At 38.4% G+C, this 14,519-nt stretch overlaps 1 protein-coding gene across 1 annotated transcript in view; it reads left to right on the top strand.

The window, feature by feature from the left end:
• GRID2 (glutamate ionotropic receptor delta type subunit 2) overlaps nt 1–14,519 on the top strand; it is a 1,394,429-nt gene that overhangs the window by 866,057 nt on the left and 513,853 nt on the right. Inside the window, exon 8 of the mRNA XM_036853844.1 lies at nt 10,752–10,871. Within this exon, the coding sequence (XP_036709739.1) occupies nt 10,752–10,871 (120 nt within the window). The remainder of the gene's footprint in view (nt 1–10,751; nt 10,872–14,519) is intronic.

Genomic DNA, 14,519 nt, shown 5'->3' on the forward strand with positions numbered 1-14,519 from the left:
TTTAATGACGATATGTCTTGGTATGCGTCTGTTTGGATACATCTTATTCAGTACCCTCTGTTCTTCCTGTACCTGGATATCTGTTTCTTTCTTCAGGTTGGGGAAGTTTTCAGCCATAATTTCATCAAATACATTTTCAACCCCCTTCTCTTTCTCTTCTCCTTCTGGGACCCCTATAATGCAAATGTTGGTACACTCAATGTTATCTCAGAGATCTCTTAAACTATTCTAATTTTTAAATTTGTTTTTCTTTATGCTGTTCTGATCAAGTGATTTCCATTATTCTATCTTCCAGATTACTTATGCTTTCTTCTGTATTACTTAGTCTTGTATTCATTCCTTTTAGTGTGTTTTTCATTTCAGTTATTTTATTCTTCAGTTCTGATTGGTTCTTTTTTATATTTTCTAGTTCCTTGTTAAAATTCTGTGTTCTTCTACTCTTTTCCCAAATTCAGTTAGCATTCTTGTCATTAATGCTTTAAATACTTTATCTGGTAAATTGTTTATTTCTGTTTTATTATGTATTTTTGAGGGGTTTTCACTTGCTCTTTTAATTGAGACCAATTCCTCTGTCTTCTCATTTGCTTAACTTTCTCCGTCTCTATGAATTTAGGGGAAACAGTTACCTATTGCGGTCTTCAAGGAGTGTCCTTACATGGGAACATACATGTATAGTCTGTGTGTGCCCAGTGCCTTCGGTGGGAGAGCTGGATTTGACATGAATGCAAGTCACATTTTTCCTCATGGTGTGCTGGTAGCTGTCAGCTGCCAGTGACTGTTGCCTACTGATTGGGGATGGGGTCAGATCCAAAGTTGCTGGAACAGAAGCCCTGAAGTTTGGGTCCAAGGTGGCTCCATTCCCTTCAAGTATGTGCTCTCCCCTCTCTCAGCTCCGGTACCCCTGCCCCAGAGGAGAGCAGTGCTGGAGCAGTAGGGGCCCATGTGGGCTCTTGGCTCATGATGGGGCATGGGCTGCAGAAGGTTGGCTGTAGACAGAGGTCCAGGCTGTCTCTGATGTGCTGCCTGTGTAGTGCCAGCAATGGCTGCCTCCTCCCTGCCCAGATGCTGCCCCAGGTCTGAGTCACCTCTGTGTTCCAAGGTATACCACTTTCCTCAGTCTTGGCAGCCCTATATCCAGTGCAGAGCTGTGACATGAAATAAGCAAGGCTGGAACAATCGAGAGGCTCAGGCTGAGGCAGATGCTAGGTTGGTCGCAGAAAACCCGGCAGCCACTAGTGCAGTCTCACTCTGCCCTCTCCACGCTGCCTCGGGAGCAAGCCAGAGGACGCACGCTCTTCACGAGCTGAGTTCAGGCCTCCCACAGCCCCCCCGCTAGTCTCAGTAGCCCTCCAACCAGCCAAGGGGGCTTGTCTGACCTTTGTCAGACCTCAGGCCTGTGGAGCCCAATATGTGACTTGAACTGCCCATGCCCCAGGGAGGATGTCTGCCCACGTAATCTCCCTTTTCCTCTGAGTCCCCTCCCACGGTCACAGGTCCTAACCTGATAATTTCTCTGCTCTTCCTACCCAGTTACATGTGAAATCTTTCTTATGGCCTTGGTTGTATCGGAGTCTTTCTACCATTTTCCAGTTAGTTTTCAGTGAGAATAGTCCCATATGTAAATGTATTTTTGATGTGTTCGTGGGGGGAGGTGACTTCTATATCTTCTTATTCCTTTGTCTTGATTGATCTCCCCTCGTTGATTTTTTTTTTTTTAAATTGTATACTTAGAGTAATGTAAATATATTACTTTGCTTTTCGTGTTAAGCACTAAGTACCATTTAGAATTATAAACCTGAAGGACAGAGAGAACATTTAGGAAAACATAATTATGACTTACTAGAAACAGTATTGACTTGGAATATAAGATAGCCTTTTGACAAAAATGTTTGCAAATAAACTTTTTGCCACAAGAGCTTTGAAAATATAGTCAATGCCCTTGGATTGGTCTTCTTGTGGATCCTTCAGTGTATCCTCAACTTCAGGGCATTTGAATCATAAAGTGGGTAAAATGGTGTCAATTTTAATTTAATTTAGTTCAACACACATTTTTTGAGCAATCACTGTGATATGCATGTGTTATATTGGACACGCAGCTTACATCGTCTAGAGGAAAATGTATGAGGCACAAGAAGGAGGCTTCAATTCAGGTTCCTCAAATAACTAGTTGTCTGGGCCTCAGTTTCTTATTCTCTGAGATGTAGACAGCATGACCAAAATGTTAGTAGTTTCTTATTTCCTGCTCAGTTTGCTTCAAGTTTCTATTATGAATGAATATTTGAGTATATATGTATATTTGTAAATATGTATGTATATATCTCTATGCACATACACACACATATAAATGTTATATGGCAACTCAAATTTTCCTAAACATTTTACACAAGTTAAGTTTTATGTTTTTATTATTTTTTATTTTTTGGCATAGTGTATTCTAGTATTTATCTACAAATTATATTTCTTTTCTGGGTATAAAATGTAGTATCTTCTTTCTCTCAGGGATTTTTCTCACTGGAATTAACTTATGAAACATGAGGGCATCAGAGCACACTGCTGAGTCTGGCATCTCCCAGTGTGTTCACAGATCTTGCTGGGCTTATGTTTATTTAACAGGGTATCCTTAGTTACCGAACATGTTTGCAGGTTGCAAGGAACCTAGGAATATGTATAAGGAAATTAGACAAGTGTCATTAATATTTGATGTTCCATATGATCTTCCAAAAGTACCTCTCAGTTACTTTGCAGTTTCAAATATAGGGATAAATCCTTCTGTCTCATAAAGAGAGTGAAACAAATACTTAGGAAACTTTTTTTCTTCTTTTTTCCAATGTATCCTATCCATAAAGGAACATCAAACTTCTGCCTTTTCAGGAACTGATTATCCAGTGGTAAATTATTCCTGACCTTTGATCTACTCTTTTTATTTTTCTTCTCTTCTTCTTTTCATATCTGATACCCACTGGTATTTCAATACAGAGTGTATAGGATGAAATCCAAACTAATTTTACATGGCATTTTTCAAAAGGTTTACTCTGGAGGCAATTATTACTGTCAATTTAATGGACATTTAAAAACTATATGTGTTATTCATACTATCAATGTCCCATTAGCTTATTTTGTTTAGAATCAGCTGTATCAAGAGATTTTTTTAAAAACTGCAACTATGCATGCACAAAGATAATGACTGCTCGTCACCACCTGGCCAGCACACATTTTTACCAAGGCTCTGATTTCAATGTTGAGCTGAGGATAGATGAAAAACAAAAAAAGCTCAAAAACGGAATATTTTTAGGCAAGCAAATATCAGAGAGGTTAAGTCTGAGTCAAATAAGAAGGGGCTTCAGTTAAAGGGTTTATTTGCTTGAAATACTGACCTCTCAAGCACCCTTTATATCCACGTGAGAGAAGGTTTTACTAATAACACAGGCTAACAGCTCATTAAGAATACAGCATAGGGGGAGACCTTCAAGATGGCGGAGGAGTAAGACGCGGAGATCACCTTCCTCCCCACAAATACATCAGAAATACATCTACATGTCGAACAGCTCATACAGAGCACCTACTGAACGCTGGCAGAAGACCTCAGACCGCCCAAAAGGCAAGAAACTCCCCACCTACCTGGGTAGGGCAAAAGAAAAAAGAAAAAGCAGAGACAAAAGAATAGGGACGGGCCCTGCGCCAGTGGGAGGGAGCCGTGAAGGAGGAAAGGTGTCCACACACTAGGAAGTCCCTTCACTGGCGGAGACTGCGGGTGGCGGAGGGGGGAGCTTCGAAGCCGCGGAGGAGAGCGCAGCCACAGGGGTGTGGAGGGCAAAGCGGAGAGATTCCCGCACAGAGGCTCGGCGCCGAGCAGCACTCACCAGCCCGAGAGGCTTGTCTGCTCCCCCGCCGGGGTGGGCGGGGCTGGGAGCTGAGGCTTGGGCTTCGGTCGGATCGCAGGGAGAGGACTGGGGTTGGCGCGTGAACACAGCCTGAAGGGGTTAGTGAGCCACGGCGAGCCGGGAGGGAGTCCGGGAAAAAGTCTGCAGCTGCCGAAGAGGCAAGAGACTTTTTCTTGCCTCTTTGTTTCCTGGTGCGCGAGGAGAGGGGATTCAGAGCGCCGCTTAAAGGAGCTCCAGAGATGGGCGCGAGCCACAGAGATCAGCGCAGACCCCAGAGACGGGCATGAGACGCTAAGGCTGCTGCTGCCGCCACCAGGAAGCCTGTGTGCGAGCACAGGTCACTCTCCACACCGCCCCTCCCGGGAGCCTGTGCAGCCCGCCATGGCCAGGCTCCCGTGATCCGGGGACAACTTCCCCGGCAGAACGCACGGCGCGCCTCAGGCTGCTGCAACGTCACGACGCCTCTGACGCCGCAGGCTCGCCCCGCCTCCTCCGTACCCCTCCCTCCCCCCGGCCTGAGTGAGCCAGAGCCCCCGAAGCAGCTGCTCCTTTAACCCCGTCCTGTCTGGGCGGGGAACAGACGCCCTCAGGCGACCTACATGCAGAGGCGGGTCCAAATCCAAAGCTGATCCCCAGGAGCTGTGCGAACAAAGAAGAGAAAGGGAAATCCCTCCCAGCAGCCTCAGGAACAGTGGATTAAATCTCCACAGTCAACTTGATGTACCTGCATCTGTGGAATACCTGAATAGACAACGAATTATCTCGAAATTGAGGCGGGGGACTTTGGGAGCAATGATATATGTATATATTTTTCCTCTTTCTGTTTTTGTGAGTGTGTATGTGTATGCTTCTTTGTGTGATTTTGTCAGTGTAGCTTTGCTTTTACCATTTGTCCTATGGATCTGTCTGTTTGTTTTTATTTATTTATTTAATATACTTTTTAACGCTTGTTATCATTGGTGGATTTGTTTTTTGGTTTGGTTATTCTCCTCATTCTTTCTTGTCTTTTTTTTTTTTTTTTTTTACTAGTTTTTAATTTTTTTATTTTTAATAATTATTTTTTATTTTAATAATTTTATTTTATTTTATTTCTTTCTTTTTTTTGTCTCTTTTATTCTGAACCGTGTCGCTGACAGGGTCTTGGTGCTCCGGCCGGGTGTCAGGCCTGTGCCTCTGAGGTAGGAGAGCTGAGTTCAGGACATTGGTCCACCAGAGACCTCCTGGCTCCACATAATATCAAATGGCGAAAGCTCTCCCAAAAATCTCCATCTCAATGCTAAGACCCAGCTCCACTCAACGACCAGCAAGCTACAATGCTGGACACCCTATGCCAAACAACTAGCAAGACAGGAACACAACTCCACCCATTAGCAGACAGGCTGCCTAAAATCATAATAAGGTCACAGACACCCCAAAACACACCACCAGATGAGGTCCTGCCCACCAGAAAGACAAGATCCAGCCTCATCCACCAGAACACAGGCACTAGTTCCCTCCACCAGGAACCCTACACAACCCACTGAACCAACCTTAGCCACTGGGGGCAGACGCCAAAAACAATGGGAACAATGAACCTGCAGCCTGCGAAAAGGAGACGCCAAACACAGTAACTTAAGCAAAATGAGAAGACAGAGAAATACACAGCAGATGAAGGGGCAAGGTAAAAACCCAGCAGACCAAACAAATGAAGAGGAAATAGGCAGTCTACCTGAAATAGAATTCAGAGTAATGATAGTAAAGATGATCCTGGAAATAGAAGGGAGAAATTACAAGAAACGTTTAACAAGGACCTAGAAGAACTAAAGAGCAAACAAACAATTATAAACAACACAATAAATGAAATTTTAAATTCTCTAGAAGGAATCAATAGCAGAATAACTGAGGCAGAAGAACGGATAAGTGATCTGGAAGACAGAATGGTGGAATTCACTGCTGCAGAACAGAATAAAGAAAAAAGAATGAAAAGAAATGACGACAGCCTAAGAGACCTCTGGGACAACATTAAACATAAAAACATTCACATTATAGGAGACCAAGAAAAAGAAGAAAAAAGGAAAGGGAATGCGAAAATATTTGAAGAGATTAGAGTTGAAAACTTCCCTAATATGGGAAAGGAAATAGTTAATCAAGTACAGGAAGCGCACAGAGTCCCATACAGGATAAATCCACGGAGAAACACACCAAGACACATATTAATCAAACTATCAAAAATTAAATACAAAGAAAAAATATTAAAAGCAACAAGGGAAAAACAACAAATAACATACAAGGGAATCCCCATAAGGTTAACAGCTGACCTTTCAGCAGAAACTGCAAGCCAGAGGGGAGTGGCAGGACATATTTAAAGTGATGAAAGGGAAAAACCTACAACCAAGATTACTCTACCCAGCAAGGATCTCATTCAGATTCAATGGAGAAATTAAAACTTTTACAGAGTAGGAAAAGCTAAGAGAATTCAGCACCACCAAACTAGCTTTACAACAAATGCTAAAGGAACTTCTCTAAGTGGGAAACACAAGAGAAGAAAAGGACCTACAAAAACACACCCAAAACAATTAGGAAAATGGTAATAGGAACATACTTATTGATAATTACCTTAAATGTGAGGGGATTAAATGCTCCAAGCAAAAGACACAGACTGGCTGAACAGAAACAAAAACAAGACCCGTATATATGCTGTCTACAAGAGACACACTTCAGACCTAGGCACACATTACCTAAATAGACCTAAATAGACATTTCTCCAAAGAAGATATACAGATTTCCAACAAACACATGAAAGGACGCTCAACATCACTAATAATTAGAGAAATGAAAATCAAAACTACAATGAGTTATCACCTCACACTGGTCAGAATGGCCATCGTCAAAAAATCTACAAACAATAAATGCTGGAGAGGGTGTGAAGAAAAGGGAACCCTCTTGCACTGTCAATGGGAATGTTAATTGATACAGCCACTATGGAGAACAGTATGGAGGTTCCTTAAAAGACTAAAAATAGAACTATCATATGACCCAGCAATCCCACTACTAGGCATATACCCTGAGAAAACCATAATTCAAAAAGAGTCATGTACCACAATGTTCATTGCAGCTCTATTTACAATAGCCAGGACATGGAAGCAACCTAGGTGTCCATCAGCAGGTGAATGGATAAAGATGTGGCACATATATACAATGGAATATTACTCAGCCATAAAAAGAAATGAAGCTGAGTTTTTGTAGTGAGGTGGATGGACCTATAGTCTCTCATACAGAGTGAAGTAAGTCAGAAAGAGTAAAACAAATACCGTATGCTAACACATATATATGAATCTAAAAAAAAAAAAATGGTATGAAGAACCTAGGGGCAGGATAGGAATAAAGATGCAGATGTAGAGAATGGACTTGAGGACACAGGGAGGGGGACGGGTAAGCTGGGACAAAGTGAGAGAGTGGCATGGACATATATACACTATCAAATGTAAATAGGTAGTGGGAAGCAGCTGCATAGCACAGGGAGATCAGCTCGGTGCTTTGTGACCACCTAGAGAAGTGGGATAGGGAGGATGGGAGGGAGACACAAGAGAGAGGAGATATGGGGATATATGTATATGTATAGCTGATTCACTTTGTTATAAAGCAGAAACTAACAATTATACTCCAATAAAGATGTTAAAAAATAAGAAATAGTACTTACACCTTGAAAAAAGAGAAAAAGAATACAGCATAAAGAAGATAAATTATGAAGTCAAAAAGGTGAAAAAGATAAGTGGAGCCACAGTAAACTAAATGCAGTTTCCCTGATTTATGGGGTTTTTTACCGTGTGCAATGTGGATTAAGTGGACTGAGTTGCCCGGTACCAGATATGAGCCAAAGAAAAGACACTGGCCCAGGGTGGCCATATGAGTATTGATGGGGAACAATAATAATACAGTGCCAGGCAGTCTAGTGGTTAAAAAGTTTAAAATTTTCAGGAGTATAGCATTTTTGCAATCTAGCAATCATATTGATACACAATATCTTTCCTCTTTTTCCTAGAAATAAAGTACTAAGTCAGAAATGTAAGATTCTGATATAATTGGAGATATTACTGAGGTAGATGTGTGATTTTGAGGACAAGAAAAGTGCTTCTTAAAGGATTTCTTAATACCAGTAGTTTGAACTATGTGTAGTAATATAAGCTATATTTGTCAAACTCCTACAGAATTTGCCATTTAGACATATTTATGATAATAAGATCCACTGTACTTAACCCAGTCTTTAAAATCTTACGTGAAAATTGGGTTCCTTGAGACATTATTACTGAGTGAACATTTCAGGATCAGATTCACGCACAAGAATGGGATAGTTCACCCATATCAGACACAGGCAATTAAGAAGCACAAAGGAGAAAGAGATTATCGGAAATTCTGTATGCTCCCCCGCCCCCCAAGCCCTTTCTTCCCACATTGGACATACATGCACATTCTGTCTCCAAAAAAGATTTTGTAGGCTTATCTCACACAGCAGAGAGCATTTACGTTATGAAATATCTCCATTTTTGCCCTAGAAAGTGTAAAGCTTTAGGACATTATCCAGGGAGCCATAAACCATTAATCCATAGATTCAGAGTTTGCTTACTACTCCAGTTAACAACTAATAATAATAATTCTTTAGGCCGGGACAAACTGCTAAGGGCTTTTATAGATCAGACTCTTCTTCCTAGTAAACATTACTAATCTCTTTACCTGGGATTCCAGTTGACAAGGGCATTAGACTCATTTACCTCCTTTTTTTTTCTACCCCTGGGCTGCTCCCTCTACCACACACACACATACACACACACACACACACACACACACATACACACACACACATACACACACACATACACACATACACACACACATACACACACACATACACACATACACACACACATACACACATACACACATACACACACATACACACACATACACACATACACACACACACATACACACACACACATACACACACATACACACACATACACATACATACACACACATACACACATACACACACACATACACGTACACACACGTACACACATGCACACACACATACACACACATACACACACATACACACACATGCACACACACATACACACACATACACACACATACACACACACATACACACACACATACACACACACACACACACATACATATCAGAAAATGGGGGAATAGATCCTAGACCAGCTGCTTTGATAACTCTTTTTCTCCCCAAATACTAATCAATGAAATATAATTGAGTCAAACTTACAAAAACATTTTCCAAAGCCTGTAAATATTCAAGCATATAATGAAATTTTGCAACCCTTGTAAACTTTAGTTAAGAAAAAAAACAAAAAAACCGAGGAGCATGCCTATAATTTCTAGTAGAACTAGAAACCTTCCAAAATTAAAGAATGAAATAATCATGGAGATGATGATGATGATGGTGATAGTAATTAAGCTCTCATAATTTATCAAACACTCTTCTATATTTACTTGTATTATAAGACATAATTGTCTTCTGGGGTAGATACTATTATTTTTGCCATTTAACAGATGTAGAAATTGGGGCATAGAGAAATTAAATGACTTAGCCAGGTTTGTACAGCTGGTAGATTCTGATGCCATTGATCAAATCTAGGAAGTCTGACTTCAAAATCCATGCTATTGACTGTTTAATCACATATGAGAAAAGCACAGATATTTCAAATTCAATATATTTTTATTAATAAAACTGGATAATAAAAGAGAGGCTATCTTATTAGAAAATAACAGTGAAGGATCAGTCTTGTTGATTATTACTGTTGCAAAAATGAAATAGATTAAATATTGACATTAATGAATAAGGAATAATTTGTTTGAATGACTGTTATGAACTCAGTGTCATGTGATGGGCTATAAGACACAGTTGAAAGTAGGAGATATAGCAGACAGCATAATACCTGCCAAAAAAGACTAGAAGTTGAGTTACAGGTTATGGCAAATGAGATATATTTAAGTATCAACATCACAGAGGTGATAATTGAAGTAGTTTACAAACTGAGATAATTTGTCCAAATATATGTGATTATCATGCCAAAATTCTAAGTTAGAAATACTTCAGTAGAGCGTGACTCACAATGTTATTTTCATTTGTAAAATCCTAAATAATGTGAAGGCTGATAAACTAAACTGAGAAAAGAATGGTAAACAAGAAAGAGAGAAGTATTACCTATATTGCCATCTGCTGGGGAAATGAACATCTGTCATGTTGAATGAAAGATGAAGCTTGGAAATTCCCAAGGAATCACAACAGCTAGAACTACTATTTAAGTGCAAAAACAGACTTCAGGACTAATTTAGATTTTTTAATTTGAAAAAGATATTTAAAGGAGGAAAAACAAACCTCCAATAAGTTAAAAACTATGGCTTTTAAGATTTCCAGACATAATTTTAGATTAAATTAGAAGGGAATTGTGCTGGAGAAAGAATATTGTCAAAACTTGTTTCCAGAGTACATTCTATGCTCCTGGAAGTATCTTGTTTTTTGACTAATGGATCCATGCATGTCACAACATATGTAGGCAAAAATCCTAGCCTGGACTTTAGTCTCAATTCAAACATGGCATTTTGAGTACAATTTGCTTCTTTGAGTCAAAATTTCATTTTCTGTAGAGTGGATGGGATTGGATTAAGTGATACTCAAGGCTACTTTCAATTGTACTCCTATTAATGCTGTGTATCTATTAAAAATATCCTGTTAATAATTGCATGCTTGAAAAAATATTTATTTTATAGATGAAAATTGTGTTCCTAGAACTTCCTATTATTATTATTTTACATCTTCAAAAATCTTACATCAGTATCTTTTCTCTCCTTTAGGGTGGAGTTAGTGGGTTGACTGGAGAGCTAGAATTTGGAGAAAATGGAGGCAATCCCAATGTCCACTTTGAAATTCTTGGAACCAACTATGGAGAAGAGCTTGGCCGAGGTGTTCGCAAAGTAAGACCAGACACATTGATAAATTTGCTTTTTCCTATAGTAATATTGTTTTGTTTGTTCTCCATGCAATACAATCACGGTATGCATTAAAGTCTATATTGTAGTTTGAGAGAGAAGAAGAGGGGGAAGAATTAGGCATTTGGATGACCTTACATACTTATCAGAAGTATTAATCAATAAATTCTATCTGTGCCTTAGAATAAAGGGAAAAAATTAAACTGATCATTGCCTAGGGAACTAGCATAATCTTCCATTCATTATAATACTAATTTTTATAAAGTAGTGAATTTAATATTTATGCAATGCATAGCTACTTGGTTTTTAGCTTGTAACATGCACAAAATCAGAATAAGAGCTTTGATAAATTTTATATATTAAGAAGGAAAGTTTACAATAAAATGTGACATTACAGTATCTCAGCATCTATGTCGTGTAATAAGTAGGAAAAAAATGGTTTCCGGGAAATGGACTCTTGTTTTATACTACAGATCACATGTAAGAAGTTGAGTGCCAATAAAGGATGTTTCATGAAATACTGGGCCAATAGCTTTCTTAAGGAGAAATGTAAAAACCCTGGAGAAATGACTTTTCTACAGTTTTGATTTGCCATTTTTATATATTTTGGGTAGGGAAAAACCTAAGTTAATTGAGTGTGCATACAGAGTTCATAGCTATAAATTTGTAACTGTATAAAGTTGGCTGCATTGAAAATAAGGTCTTCAGTAGATGTTTCTTTCCAGTGCTGAGGTGTAGGATGCAGAAAATTTTATACAAATTGAAATTTAGAGTTATTCTAATGAGCAATAAAAACCTCTTGGTAAATTTATGCTAGAGAAGTTGAAACTATCTTAACATGTTTTTAATTGTTTTATAGTGAAACATAGCAAACATATAGAAAACTACATAAAGCACAAGGATAGTTTAGTGAATTATTGTAAAGGAAACACCCACTACTATGGTAAAGAAGTAGAATATACCAAGCATCCTAAAACCCCCATTATACTTCTTGTTGATATCCCTGACTTCCCTTCTCAGTAGTATCACTGTTAGTCTGAATTTTATGATATTAATTTGTTTACATTTTAGTATAATTTTATCACCTAGGTGTGCATCCTTAAATATTTGTTTTTCTGATATTTCAATTTATCAATGGACACAATATAGTATATATCCTTTCTTCTTGTTTTTTATATTCCTCGTTGTGTTTGTGTTATGCACTGTTGTTGTTATGTGAAGTTGTTTAATCATTTATATTGCTGTATCATTTTTTATGTATAAATGTGTCACAACTTGCTGTGGTCTTGCTGCTTTTAGGCTATCATAAGCAATGATATTATGAATATTCTTAGACGTATATCTTGGATATATACTCTTGTACTTGTGTATGTATTTCTGTAGAATTTGTATCCAGGAGTAGAATTGCTACAGTACAAGAAAACATACACTGGACTTTACTAGATAATCTCAAACCTATTTTCATAGATATTTACCAATTTACATACGTCCAACAGTGCTACAAATTCAAATTGCACTAAATGTTGATTTTTGTTACACTTTTACATTTTTATTAAGTTATTCAGTGTTTAATGGTATATCTTTTTGTTTCAATTTGCATTTCCTGTATTATAAAATGATTCTGCATCTTCTCTTGCATTTTTTTGCTCTTCAGGTTTCTTTTTGAGTTAATTACCCATTCAGATCCTTTGGCGATTTTTCTATTGGGTTATATTTTGTGTGTGTGTGTGTTTTTTTTTTTTAACATCTTTATTGGAGTACAATTGCTTTACACTGCTGTTTTAGTTTCTGCTGTATAACAAAGGGAATCAGCTATAGCAGTAGAACCTATACAGATACAAATAAAAGGTCTTTATATGAATATTACTTAATTCCTTACAAAAACTTTATGTCTTTTCCTTCCTCTCTACTCCCTATTATTATCCCTAAGTTTATGTATAATCATTTTGCATCAGGTTTCTTCTTTCTTCCAATATCTTTCATGTAAACTACCCCATGTAATGTTATTATTACTTTTCCTAAAGCCTTGTGATTCTAATACTACCATATTTTACCAAAATGCTTATCCCAATTCAATAAGTAGGTATATATATACAAGGATGATCATTGTAGTCCTATACTAATAGAAGCTGAGAGGAAAGAGTTTCAAGAAATAGAGGGGGATTAGCAATGTAGCAGAATAACAGTAATATAAAGATCAAATATAAAGAGTCCATTGAATTTAAGAACCCAGGGTTCATTAGTAACTGAGGAGAGACAGTAGAGCAGTTGGGTTAGGAATGTGGCTGCTAACATCAGACTGTTCAAATTCTTGTTGCATTGCTTAAAACCGAGGGACATTGGACATGTTACTAAATTCAGAGGTAGGTATAACCTAAATGATTTAGTAATGTGACGGGTCCAGAACTGTGCCTAGTACATCAAAAAATATTGCAAATAATTGCTATTTATGAGGAAAATCTCAGTGGAGCAGTAATGCTTGTTAAATTGTAACAAGTTGAAAGAAAAGTAAAAAGGAAGGTGATGAGTAGAGGAAGTAAGGGTAAATACCATATTAACCTGTTTGGCTATGAGAGTGGTCACTAAATGACTTTGTGAAATGGAGAGGGATAATTTTCAGAATATAAGAGAGAGAGGATGCTTGAATGCTCACAGATCAAGCCAGCAGGGAATAAGAGAAAGAAGATAAAGGAAAGACAGGTGATCACTGATAGAAGTCCAAGAGAAAGAGAGACAGCTGGATCCAGAATTAGGTGGAGTACTTAATCTTAGGCACCAAGGACATCATTTTCCTGAGGGATGGAGGGAGGAAGAAAGGAGAGAATGGTGTGAGTACAAGCAACTTTTCACGTGTGCTGTCAAGAAGTTAAGGAAATTGTCAAGAAATATGTTATCTTTTCTTGGGCAAATGGGAGGTGAGATTATCTGCTAGGAGAGAAAGTATAGCAGAAAACATTAGAGATAGTGAGGTTGGAAGTTTATAGCCAGTGAATAAGTTTTGAAAGAGCTGCTGATGCAAACTAGAGAGAGGAAATTAGGAAACATGGAAGAATTGCCAGGCAGGTCTGTTGGCTCATATGAAGTTAGAGACCAGAAATTCATTGTAGCACTAGTCTACACGGCTTTCTAATTTTTTTATCCAGCAGCATTCAGTGGACAGAATGAATTTGCGTTAATGTAGGATTGGGATTTCATTAGACTGCTTTTGTTTTGTTTTGTTTTATTGTTTCTGATAGCAGTACAATGAGGCAGTCAGGGTAAAGATGTTGTCAGGAGAATGGCTGAGGTGGTGAAGCATGAAATCTCACTTGGATATTTATGCTACTGAAGGCAGGAGGAGTCTCAACAACAGGGAGAAAGCATGGCTTAAGAGGACGGAGCCCTCAGCAAGTCTGAAGAAACTGATATTGCTTGGATTAAGTGAGGGAGCTTCAGAGCCAGGAAGCTGTGTTTGAAGAGAGAGATGTGTAAATTCATGATTGGAAGGGTGGATGGCTTCTAGATAATGAAAATTTCATAATTTTAAGGGTGGAAGAAACGGGCTTCATTTAGCCTTCTAAGATCAGTGTAGTTCCAAGATCAGTGTAGTTGCTTTGCCTTGCCCTGAATTCAAAGTCTGTAATGTGTTATCAT

The sequence above is a fragment of the Balaenoptera musculus genome, chromosome 5 (genome assembly GCF_009873245.2).
Source record: "Balaenoptera musculus isolate JJ_BM4_2016_0621 chromosome 5, mBalMus1.pri.v3, whole genome shotgun sequence".
NCBI lineage: Eukaryota > Metazoa > Chordata > Mammalia > Artiodactyla > Balaenopteridae > Balaenoptera > Balaenoptera musculus.